At 45.7% G+C, this 13,038-nt stretch overlaps 1 protein-coding gene across 8 annotated transcripts in view; it reads right to left on the bottom strand.

Annotated features, from left to right (window-relative positions):
* Positions 1–515: 515 nt before the first annotated feature.
* LOC106857331 (uncharacterized) overlaps positions 516–13,038 on the bottom strand; it is a 54,976-nt gene continuing 42,453 nt past the window's right edge. For 7 of the 8 annotated variants that reach the window (XM_088168691.1, XM_088168696.1, XM_088168693.1 and 4 more), the window contains 7 exons: positions 11,368–11,403; positions 9,211–9,264; positions 8,878–8,931; positions 8,110–8,145; positions 5,385–5,471; positions 1,378–1,416; positions 516–923 (listed from right to left, as the gene is read on the bottom strand). In XM_088168691.1, the coding sequence (XP_088024817.1) occupies positions 921–923; positions 1,378–1,416; positions 5,385–5,471; positions 8,110–8,145; positions 8,878–8,931; positions 9,211–9,264; positions 11,368–11,403 (309 nt within the window). In that variant the 3' untranslated portion in view covers positions 516–920. The remainder of the gene's footprint in view (positions 924–1,377; positions 1,417–5,384; positions 5,472–8,109; positions 8,146–8,877; positions 8,932–9,210; positions 9,265–11,367; positions 11,404–13,038) is intronic. The other variant, XM_088168698.1, reaches the window with a different exon arrangement.

The raw sequence follows: 13,038 nt of genomic DNA, 5'->3' as shown, positions 1-13,038 counted from the left end.
GACTCCTGCTTTGTCCACTGCCTTTGCCTCCTATGTCTTTTAGGGAATAGATTTAGGCTTCCACTTTTCCCTTCATTTTCTAAGGAAAGCACACTGTTACATTCACTTTAGTCTGGTAATGTTTTCCTCTCTAAACTACCCAGAGTTGAAACATCAACAAAGGTAGGTCAGGAAGGATAATTAAGATGTGCATATGCAAATGATAATTACACACTCCGCAAATTTGCATGCGACCTTTGGTTAACATTTTAGAAAGCCACGTGGATTGATTTCACAAACACACGTTTGTTCGGATATCAAGGTATGCTGCATTATGCTTAATTTTAAATAAGGCTTTAATTAAGCTGCTTGAAGGCTGACCATTTAGCAAGGGATTAGAATTTCTTGCCAACCAGGGCTCGTTTTCATGAGGGTTATTCCAGGTCATGGGAGGATAGTTATAAATCATGGTGTCTCTACATTCCCAGTGCTACTATGAGGTTTTTCAGCAACACTTTAATTCATCACAACAGAAGTGTTAATATTTCACTTTAATAAAAAATACATAATATTTTGAAATATTCTTGAATGATCCAGCTTGAAAAATGAAAATGACCTTTAAATCTATACAGGGCAGTTCCTTTGGGCACTTTTAATGCAATAATTTATTAAGTTCCTATATTCATCATGTGTGCACAAATACCATGTAAATATTACAGCTGTACTCCATGAAAAAAACAAGCGTAATGCAGACATGGAATCATACTGAGAACTGACAAACGGGAAAAAAGGGAGATCTAATATTTTCTGTACAAAAAAATACGCCACTTTCTGATAATTTGTAAAAATGCATAACTTTTGGCATTTCAGAGAAGAACACCGTATAAAAATAAATATTCTATGTACAGTAACACACACAGGTCAGTCCAGGGTTAGAATCATCACTGCAAAAGAAAACATAAACAAGTGTTAGTGACAGCTCACAGGGGCAAGGACCACACCACGGGGGAAGGACACTGTTAGGGCAGCTGGCTCTGGGCTCTCCAGGAGGAAAAACAGCATTGATGGATCTCAGCAGGGGCCCTTGCCACCTCTGCAGGTGGCAAAGTGAGGGCGGGAGATTCATCCCGGATGACTTTGCCTCCATCCTCTTCCTCCCACTGTGGTTGAGCACTTGGCATTAACACCCACAGCGGGCAGAGGGCTTCTGAGGGAATCCAAAATCTCATCTTTGATATATAAATAAAGAGGAGTTTTGCTTGCCACTTTTCTGGGATGCAGTCCTGGAAATCCCAGCCATGCATCCACAACCAATTCTGCCCTTAGCCAAATTCATGGAGAAACATTAGCAGGACTCGTGGCACTGCCAACTCAGCACAGCAACAATTGCAAGATTACCTTATTCCAGCAGCCTTGAACTGGAAGGCCATCTTCCCCCTGTGAAAAAGATGGGTGAAATAGCAGTTTAGGACACAGGAAGTAGTACAGAGATGGAGAAAGGAAGGCATGGGTTAACTGCTACTGCAACAAACAGTTTGAACCAGGGCTGGAGGAATAGTCGGAGAGATATTCCTCACCCTTTGGATGACCCAGACTTCCGGCTGGCAGAACCAGTGCAGCCTGAAGCAGGGGCTGGGGTGAAGAGGGGAAATGCCTGCAGGCTGAGCAAGGGACTAATGTACCCGAGAACCACTCTCCCCTAAGGAAGGAGTTCATCCAGGCTTCCTTGAAGGAAGAAGAGAAGGAACACAGGAGGTTCAACTCAGCCAGATAAACACTGGCAGGGGCTGGCAGTGGAAAGTGAGAGGTGACTGCTCTGTGTCCTCAGGCTTGGCTCTGTAACATTGAGCTTGAAAGCCAATCCCAGAGGAGAGTCTGGGAAAAAAAAAAAATCACCATTTCCTTTCTGCCCTGTCTGTTAAAGGGTTTGCTTTGCCATGTGAGAGACTGTCCAGTTATCCCCCCTTGCCTCTGGGGAGATCCTCCTCCAGGGACATTAGGAAGGCAAGCAGCTGAGCAGCCCCTCTGCTGGTTCAGGATGTCTCAGCTGACTCCCTGAAAAAGGACTTTGGCTTCAATAACATCAGTGGGATTTCTGTGAAAATCCCCTGGCACTTCTGATGTCTTGGGCTCCATGGTTGGGAAATGCTTTTGTAAATGATTGGCATTCATTTCAACCCTGTGCAGCCCTCTTTGATGGGCTAGATATGACACCAGTGCTGAGGTGCTCTGGAGCAGCAGTTAAAGTCAGGTGTAAGGAAATACATCTCTGACACGAGACGTCAAATTCTTGTGCTGTGTGCACGTGGCAGGTTCGTGGTCTATCACTATTCCCCAGGAAACCCCAAAAAAATACAAACAGAAAAGCAAATGCACAGTAAGAGATTGAGAAATTAACTATTTACTGGAGATGCACGTCCAGGGGGGCTGATAAACTGAATGTTGCAGTTATGTTATAACAATATTGCTTTTCAAATGCATTTTTTGGACTTTGGTCTCCTCGTGCTTTTTTCTCCCTTTCCCCAACTATGTGGAAATACAGAATTCCAAGTTATTGACTGGGTAAATTGTGGTATTCCCATTGGTACACTGGTGGTGATAGGAATGACTGGTATAGTGCAGGGCAGGAGGAGATGGGAAGTTAGGTGTATGATGGAATGGGAGGCCAGGGAGTCACAGCTTAGGGATCAAAGGAAGACCAGGGTCACAAGGAAGTGTTTGTTGCGGGCGAATGTGCCGAGAACGGAAACATGACATGCTTATTAGTACCAAGGATCTCCTTCCACATATCTCAGATGTGCAAAGAGTTAGTTCACAGCCTCCAGAAGCTACACACATGGATGTGTCAGCTGGATGCTAAGCTTTTAACCTAGTTGGATCAAAAAACATGCTTATTCACGTTCCCAAGCTAGCTTGCATGCCAGAACACCATCTATATAAAAATAACAGCGTCCATATTTTATCAGATTTTCTGGCAAGTTTCCCTTCATAAAAACAGGTATGAAAAAAGTGTGAGTTCTAATATGCTCACGTGGGGTGAATCCTCACTGGGAGCAGTGACAAAACCAGAGAGCTCATCTGCCTCTCAGAGGGCACTGATGGAATCCTTGCACCTGTAAAATCAGGTGCCTTACTCAGCCAGAAGTTACTCCATAGAAACCTGGCTGTGATCACTGGGACACAAAACACATGGCTCTGTGGTCTTCCTCCTTTGTGCACTGTTCTGGGCAGGTATGGTTTCACCTGTGGGACTGGAAGAAGTTTCTACTACCCAGAATTTACAGAGCAGCAACTAAGACTTTACAAGTGGTCACTGCCCCAAAGAGGCAATGGCAGCACCCAAAGGAGAGAACACTGGAAGGAAAATTATTTTAGCTCTTCACAAAGCTCAAATAACTAAGATTTTAACAGCAATTTCATGGCTTTTTTTTTCCCCTCAGGAAACTAGGAAAACCCTTCAAACTAAATGTGGCTTTTTGCTTTGGGATGCATTTTCCTGGCTGAGTTAACAATATCCCATCCCTTGTAGATGGCATCAAACATCCTTAAGTGAGCATAAAGCTTGGAAGGACCAAGCAAACTTTGCCATGCCAAACAGGGCAAAGAAGTAAAAGTTTCTTTGTATTACAGAGATATTGAGACTGTCCCAGGGAGCAAAAACATCACCTGAATGCTGCATCTCCAGAGAACTCAGAGAAAATTAATAAAGTGGTGACCTTTATTGGGATACTAAGAAATAAGCTTGAGTTAAGTGTTTCTAAATACTTTTGTCCTACAACAGCTTGACTAGATCAGGCACTAATACAATAATCATTTTATCACTCGAACAAGATGGATATTGGGAAACAGGCAATTCTAAATTCAAGTTTTTTGGGTGCTATGGGAACAATTTGGACTTTTGAAGAGAGTCATAAATAGGAATTATCCAGCAGAGAGGTTAAGTGTCCCCACTAATACGTTTCACATGAGCTTACTAATGGGATAACTATTATTTTCAGTCATCTTCATATATGGGATGACTGAGGTCATATGGGACCATGTCAGGCTGTGTTCAACACACACAAGCACTTAAAAATAGAGTTAATGAAGGACACAAGCACAGCAGCTCCTTGTGAGGAAGCCAAGCCAGTGCAGAGCTGGGTCTGCATACATTGGTTTACTGGAAATTGTCAAAGCAAAGGCAAAGGAAGAAGTGAAGCAGTTGTAAATAAAACCACATTCCAGCTCTATTTTTCTCATGCCACAAAGTGCTGCTGACAGCACTTGGGAATCAGAGCAAAAGGAAGGGCCTGGTTCTGACAGCAGCAATGAGAGGAAGGGACTATGGAGACAGGTAAGGGAGGAACTGCCAGGTGTTTCTAGGGGTGGGGATCAGAAAACAGCACCAAAAGCCAAAAAGCAAACGAGCATGCAGGAAAGGGAAGGTACACCATACCAATGGGCATGGGGCATCCAGGCCGTCCAGCCCAGGTAACCCCGGCTCACCCTTCTCGCCTTTAAAACCTCGGAGACCCTGTTTATGAAATCAACCACTATCGTTATTTCAGTCAGTGCCAGGCAGCTCCGTGTCCCGGGAGGAGAGGCCAAGTCCCCGCTGGGACTGGCACAGGGCACTCAGCTGCACACCCAGCTGTGTCTGCAGCAGCATTTTCCTTTCTGGTTTTCTGTCATCTAGGAGATGCTGCTCTGAGTTAAAGCTGAGATGATGGGAATGGCGTTTCCTCCATTCCTCCAATCCTCACTAAGAAACCCAGCAGCTGGATTTCTAAAAGCATGATCCCCAAATACTCCTGGAATTTGTGGCACTGCTAGCAGATTTTTTGGCAGCGTTTGCTGCAGTGCATGAATTACATAAAAATGTACACATATTCCTGCATTTATTCATTTGCCTAGACTTAGAGCCAATCTGCTTAGACAAAAACACATCTCATTTAGGGTAACTGAGACTCGTTTTCCATCTGGGTAGTGCAGCTCAAGTGCCCTGTGTGCTCTCAGGCCATCACAGCTGGCTGTTATTCCAAGGCAAGGAAACCAGCATTCCAGTTTTGCTGTCCCGTGGATTTGATCCCTTGGAGCATCTCCAGAGAAGAGCCGTAACCAGCAGCAAAGGAGACGGGGCTCTGTCCACAGTGGAGAAAGCCCTGAGCTCCCAGCACATGGGACACCCCATGTACCCAAACCTTTGTGAGGTCTGGAAGAGGAAGGAACATAACCATGGTCACTCAGCAGCCTGATCCCTCAGAGGATCACTTGGTCCCACAGCTTTGCCACGGGCTGTGGTGGGAACCCAGCTGGGCCTTATCCGAATGTTGTATTTTTGCAAGACCATTATTTATGTTATGATTTCCTTCTGTCTTCCCCATCAACACATCTTAAAACAATACATTTGATGAAACAGGACATACCAACGGACAGGGTGCATCTAATCCAGGTGCTCCTTGGTCTCCCTTATCCCCTTTAGACCCTCTAGAGCCTTTCTTGCCCCTCTCCCCCTGCAAATAATAGTTTAGTCCAAGAAAAAAAGAATACACAAAAGCTTTAGGATCATCCATTTCAAACAAATGTCAGCGATAGTTTAAAAAAGGATAAACATTTAGGAAACATTCTAAAATAAATCTCCCTCTGAGATGTTAAGTGAAGATCAACATATGGAGCTGCTGAGCTGTAACTGAGCTGCATAAACACCGTGGCTGTGGTCCCACACTGACAGACTGTGAGGGCTCTGCCACCTTATCTCAATTTTCAGCTGGCTGGGAAGGTCCCTCTACCACTGGAGCTCTGGGATAGCACTGAGATGCTTTTTTTACCCCTCTGAATTCCCATTCTTAAAGAAAGTCTCAGCCAGGGAATGAAGGAAGGAAGTACCCAGCTCTGAGTCTGCACAGTCTGGCTGTCCTTTGGGATGCTCTGAGTAGTGCTCTCCCAAAAAACCTGTTAGACCAAGGAGAAGTCTTAGGCAGCACAGCCACAGGGCAGCAAGTGATCCTTAACTGGCAGCACAAGGCAGGGCATAGTGTGGTATTTGCCAGTTACATCCAAACCAAATCCTTCCGTGTAACAGGAAATTCTCAAAGCTGCTGAGCAAGAAACAGGGGGAAGGGGCTGCTGCACAGGGAACTGAACTTAGGGGGAATTAAGGGATAAAATCAGACTGCACAGGCTGTTGCTTCTTCTTAAAAAAAAAAAAAAAAAAGTGTTAAACCCAAAGCTGGCAAGAGAAATGGATGGGAGAGGAGAGGCAGTGAGGAGAAGTCACCCAGAACCAAGCACTGGAATGGAGAGGATAATCCAGGAAAAATGCAGCATGGGTTGCTCTGGAGGAAGGAGCCAGGAAGAAAGGCAGAGGAAGAGGAAGGGATAAAGGGGACAAAGGTGGACCTGTAGGAGCCAGGAAGATGCACAAACACACACATAGACACACACACACCCCAGCAGGCATTAAAATAACAGCAGGACAAGTTCAGGATTCACACTTTTTCAGCTGGATTACACAAAATGCTGCCTGTCCCCACTGCCATTAGTGCCACAGCCCCAGGCACAGCTATGCTGATCTCCTGCTCCAAGCAGAGAGCAGCAGGAGCATTTCTGGGATTTAAAAAACACGGAGGAAAAGAGAGGATTTTGGCAAACTGGGACTTCAGAGTAAGCAGTAAGGGGAAATCCCTGTACAAAGGCTCAGTGGCAAAAGGGGTACTTTATAGGATCCCCTAAGATATTGTACTTGCCCATTTTCTCTCCTGAGTTTCTCACACTTTTCCATTGCAAACCATGGGCTGCAGTGAGGCAGAGTGCATGCACACTTCAAGGGGCCAGCAAAACTCCCCACTCGTGCTTTGCAGCTCATCCTCTACAAGGAGTTGCAATTTCTCCCAGTTTTCACTTGCTTTTATGCCAGAGCTCAGAGAAATCCCATCTAATGAAAGATCATTTTTTTAACTAAGACACTCGGTTCAAAAACCAACTGAAAAAGTCTAGGAATTAAAAATGACATTTTTTTTAGAAGCCACACAAGCAAAATGAAAGTGAAGAGGAAGTTAAGAAGCAAAGCCAGAAACGCAATGATTAAAAAAGGGGAGAACTTTGGTGCTTCCATGAAACTTGAACATTTCTCCCCTAGTTTAAGATGCCAGTTGGCTAGTGCTGTCCAAAACTGCCCTTTCTGTGCAGAGTAAGGTCAGAAATCCACTGCAGGTAGAGGACAGAGAACACTCACTATACATCAAAAGCAAATCCATATGATGAAATCATCACATGAGCACATGCACTATAAAAAATTACACCTCCTGATAAATTTAGGTGATGCCAGAGTCTTATGAATAAAAGGTGTGACTGCATACACTTGTACTGTATTGAACTGCTTGACATTCATACAATTGTAATATTACAGATTCGAATCCAAAAGTAATTTATATTTATAGATATCAGTCATATCCAACTATAGCTCCTAAATGTTTTTATCAAAAATACTCAGACTTAAAGCCTTAAGAGGCAAGAAAAAGTGATGAAAAAGAAGGAGCTTCTCAGCATGCACTTCTTAGCAATGTTTATCTTTCCATAACACAGGTGGCACAATGGAAAAGCTGCCATTCCTTTTACTGGGTTTGACCTAGCTCTTCACCATCACATCCATTCAGGACAATGCCTGAGGAGACTTCAGGCCTGATTCTTCAAAGACAGGCAAATTTAATTTATCTTTTCCAAATTTCCGTCTTTCGAATTCTCTGCAGGATTGTTTGCTAGAAGACAACCTTCTTTTTCATGCTTCAGGGACAATTTAGAAGTACTGAAATAAGATTTGCTGGCTGCACCTCAGCTAATTCTCCCAGGAATCCCTACACACATCAGTAACTAGATAAACAGGATTTCCTAAAGCACACCATGTTGGCCTAACTCAAGTCCTGTGCTTCAGTTAGAACAGAGGTGTGACCACAATGACCACAAAATCCCTCCTACAGCCTTGATAGAGATGTAGCACAATGTTCCAGGTGATGGAACGAGCTGTGGATATCACCTCCTAAAACAGAGGTGTGCAAAGTTACTTGGATGAGGGTCTGGCACACAAACACATGCTAGGCTGCCAGTGTGTACACGTGTTAGAAATTAAAACAAACAGTTTGCCTGGTAACTTACCCGGACTCCCTTGTCACCAGGTAGACCTTGTAAACCCTGAAATGCATCAACACAGAGAGAGATATTTGAAAACAAGCAGATTTCAACATAGTCCCACTAAAGAGAGGAATGTGTGCTCAGGATTTTGGGCGTTTTTTTCCCCATTTGTACCAATGGCTATGTAAAAAAAATAAAAAACACTTTCCCAGCAGGCAACCTCCACATCCAGGTAGTAACACCACTACTACCTACCCTATGGACTCCTCAGATAAGAGACAAATTAGTTATGACAATGCAACAAACTTCCTTTTTCCTGTTAAACAACAAAGCTGCTCCACTACTGCATTAGACCACGGCACCAACACTGGCCCCATTTTGCAAAAAGCAATCCCAGCCAGTGGAATTAACCTCACTGAAGGCAGCTTTTGTCCCTGCAATGACAAGACAGGGCTCTCACAGACAGCTGGGAGGCAGGCACCCCACCCAAGCTGTGAAAGGTAAAGGGAGCTGCTCACAAGCAGCAGTTTGGACTAAGAGACACATCCTGGGAGTGCCACAGCTTCTTTAGGTAGTTCAAGGACCAAGGGGAATTAACAGTTTCCTTTCAGCCTCCTCCACATCACTCTGAGTCTGCTCTGAAGCCACTCAGATTTTTCTGTCACTCCCATAGTGAACAAAATCTTGTAACTTGAGTTACAGCAAAACCCTGTGTTACAGCAGCATCTTCAGCTGTCAACCACAGCAAGGAAACAGGCTCTGGAGATAAATCCCTAGCATTCCCATACTTACAGGAAGCCCTGCTGGCCCCATTGGTCCTGCAACTCCAGGATCTCCTTTACTGCCCTGAAATAGATACAAAAGAGTAGAAACTGCTCACATTCCTCTTCAGTACAAAACAGGCAACAGAGAACCATAGAATAAAAAACAAAGGATGCATTTCAAAGCACCCGAAAGCCCCCAAGGAGGAGATATTCAAGCACCAAAGAGGCCCAGCTGAGGCTCTTGTATGCACAAGGAGAGGGGAATTCCAGCTCTGGAAAAGCCTAGAGCTCCTCTATCCCTCAGAGCTGTTGTATCTTCAGAGAAGTTACTGAGCATCCATCAGTTCTGAAGAAAACTCACCCTTTCTCCTTTTGGTCCTGCTGGTCCTGAAACCCCAATTGGTCCTGGAATACCCTGTAGTTGGAGGAAGGAAAACACATCAGGATGCTTTTATTCCAGGGCCTCCTTAAAGCCAGGAGACAGTGCTGCTCCCTCAGGAAAAGCACAGCTTGGAAGGACAGGCTGGTGGTGGAAGGCACCTAGCACCACTACAGCTTTCAGTGTTGGTGGAGATGGATTTGAAGTAGTTGGAAAGGCAATTTGAAGAACATGGGAACTGCTATGTTAGATCACACCAGCACCACCGTACAAAGCCTCAATTTTAATTCTGAAGCTCTCTCTTGACAATTCTTTCAGCAGGCATTTCTACCAGCTCTGCAAACAAGAATTCTTTCCTGCTAGTTTTTACCAGACAAGGCTGAAAGCTGTAGCAGAATAAAGGCCATTTACACATGTGACAAGCAACTCACATTTCTTTGTGCTTATTTCCTCATTTTCTTTACCCCCTCCCAGAGCTGAGCAAGATGGGAAGCATTGGGTCAGTGGTTCATGCAAGCTGACAGTGCTGAATGCAGGTGTGCACAGGCACAGATGTGAGCTGGGAAGGGGATCCTCCAGTCCCTCTGCTCCCTCTTTGCCATTCCTGTCACTGCACCAGGCTCCCAGTCACGCTGACAGGAAAACCCAGTGTTTTTCCTAACCCTTTGACACACAGGCCATCTCCCACCAGCACACCAAACTTCCTTGCTTGTGCTCCTGAGACTCGCCTGGCTTCTGGGAAATTAATCAAAGTGATCTTTAATGTTGGCACCATGGTGGTTCAGTAATAGCCCCTCCGGCCTTATTAATCCTCAGAACAGGACTCCAGCACCTCTAACTCAGACTCCTTGAACCACAGAGGTATGGGTCTACCATTCCCTCACGGAGCCTCAATAAAGGGATACTTTTGAGGCACATTACCTGACTCCTAGGAAGAACCCAGGAGCAAGCTTCCCAAACGGGAGAGTCTTTTTCTAAGAGCCTTAAAGCAAAGGGTCCTGCACTTTTTAATGTCGGTCTGCAATCCTTAATCACTACAGTAACCCCTCTGATGTGAGCAGGATGGCTCATGTGGATCAGGAGAGCTTTGCAGAGAAGTCAAGATCTGCAGAATACAAGCGGAGGAGTAGCTCATGCAGCACACAACTTCAGCATGGCAAAGGAAGAGAGAAAATTCAGGCTCTCCTTAGATTCGTGTAAATCTTAATTGCCTTCACTTATGCATCATTTAGTGCCATGGAATGCACCAAAATCTCCCCTGCACACCTGTAAAATTTTATCTACAGTTTCCCCAAATAAGTGACCGTGTGAGCTGCCACTCAGATTCCCTTCTGAAGTCAGAGCAGCTGAAATTATTCCCAGCTACACTGAAGAGGAAAAATTGCTTTTTGTTTTTAAAAGCCAAATGGACTGTACATGGGTGATCTGTGATTTCCCAAGAGGGATTAAAAATATTTGGCTGTTATTTAACAGCTGTTATCCAAGAATAGCAGAACGGTTTGCAGAACCAGGTTGGCATTACTTAGAGTCATGGAATGGTTTGGGGTCAGCAGGGCCCTTAAAGACCACCTCATTCCAACCCCCTGCCACGGGCAGGTACACCTTCCACTATCCCAGGTTGCTCCAAGCCTTGTCCAACCTGGCCTTGGACACCTCCAGGGGAGGGGCAGCCACAGCTTCTCTGCACAACCTGTGCTAGTACCTCACAGTAAAGAACTTTTTCCTAATATCCAATCTAAATCTACTCAATCTTTCATTTTGAAGCCATTCTCCCTTGTCCTGGGACTACAGCTCCTGATGATGTGCCCCTCTCCCATCTCATGGAGAACAACAGGTTGGAGACACCCCAGGATAAAAGAGGACAGGAGAACAGAGCATCGTGGAACCATGCAGAAGTTTCATTCCTCTTGTTACTGAGTCAGAGTGGAGCAAGTAGGCTGTGATCCCAGGATCCAGACTTGTAGCATTAAAGAAGGCAAGTGTGTGACATCACTCCTCATTTTAAGTTTAACCCCCTCCCAAGCCTGCTTTGGTAAAAATAAGATTTTTCCTGGTGTAAACAAGACTCGGGTGGCAGACACGAAATGAGTCACAATACTGGGGAGGACAAACGTGGGGTAACAGAGAAATGGAACTCACCGGTGGTCCAGGCCTGCCGTCTAAACCTGAAGCACCCTGAACAGCGGGGAGGGGTCACAAAAAAAACAAGGCAGAGGAGAGGGGAGGAGGGTGAGGGGAAAGGAGAGGGGAGAGGTGAGTAAAGCAGTGACTTGAGACAAACGTATGCTTGCCATCAACAAAAATTAAGATCTCAAGGACAGGTGATGGCACTTACAAGCAAACCAACAAAAACATAGAAACACTGAATACATATAATGTCGACCTGCGACTTTCAGATCCTCTTAGGAGTGCAAATTTCCCTCTCTCAATGCCACCAGGAAAACTCCTGGGGAAGCAGCTGTTCTGTGACAGGTGGCAAAAAGGACAATGACAGTGGAGCTGGAATCTGCACTGCCTTTGTGGCAGGCTGGGCAACACAGGTGAGACACAAGGCTCAGAGGCTGCTGCTCACCAAGGCATTTACAGGCACTGCAGAGCCATCAGCTGTTCAAGTTGCAACCAAGAACTCCGGGGCTTGTGGTGCCCACTGGGTCAGCTGCAGGCTTGCTCCACTCCACAGGCAGTTGTTTGGGGGCTTATGAAACAGGTGGCTCATCTCCCTGTGTCACCAGTGCAGATTTACACCAGACTCAGATCGAGTGGCACTTGTCTGCTCAGCTCTTGCCCTGAATTCCCTCATCCAGAAGATCTAACAGTGGCTCTGCCCAAGGCCCATCAAGCCCCGTGGCTTGTCTCAGACAGTGGCTGGGAGGGAAAGCTGTGGTAGGATACAAGTACCAAACACTGAATTTTCCTCCAGTTGAGCATGACAAACTCCTCACCCTGTCAGCCATGGAGAAGCCCAAGGCTACTGCAGACAATCAGGACTGGAATTCCAGCATGATGTCAAGCCCCAAGTCAGAGAGAAAGGCAGCAGATCCAGCTTCAGGATTTTACAGTCTGAAATATTTCATAAACTGCTTGGCACTGCATTTAGCTTGACAGGCTGAAGACAGACTGGACCAGGCATGGAAAAGCTTCTGCAGAGAGTTCAGTGGCTCTGAAGAAGGTATCTGATCTTAAGAGCTGTGCTTCCTGGTTGGCCAGCTGACATTGCTGATCCAAACAAACATTTCTGAGAGGACCCTTCTGAGCCAGTCTTCCCACCTCCACAGTTCAGGAAGAGGGATGGGAAAAGCCAAGGGACCCCCATGGGGTTCACTGCTGTAGGAGAAGCAGCCAGCACATTCCCTGCCACAAAGATGAGTTGTTGGGATAATTGCTGGGGCATCTTCTGCTCAGGCTGTCACAAGGACTTCCTTCCCCTGTCTGGATACCCCACAGACTTGAGGGAATAACCATTTACACAGAAAACTTCCATTTGCATTTCTCAGGGAACTGGCTTCTGACTTCCCACTGCTTCACTGAGACACAATCCCTTGTCTTTGAGCCTTCCAAAAGCATCCTTTTCTCCCCACTGGCTCTGCCTGGAGCCCTAAGGAATGCACTCATGCTGGGCTCATTCGAGTGCCTGGAGTTGGAGGGGACTCATTCAAGCTCTAGAAGGGAACTACTGCTCAGCACAACTAAAGGAGGAAAACATTTTACAAACAAAGACACGCACATTTCAGCCAGAGTCAGGGACAAGGGACCTGGGTGGTGGAACACAGGACGACAAAGCCACACAGTACATGAGATGCACCCTGCAGT

This window comes from Sturnus vulgaris, chromosome 8 (assembly GCF_052056855.1).
Source record: "Sturnus vulgaris isolate bStuVul1 chromosome 8, bStuVul1.hap1, whole genome shotgun sequence".
Taxonomy (NCBI): Eukaryota; Metazoa; Chordata; class Aves; order Passeriformes; family Sturnidae; genus Sturnus; species Sturnus vulgaris.
The sequence above is the reverse complement of the archived record's forward strand: the minus strand, read 5'-3'. Positions and strand labels throughout refer to the sequence as shown.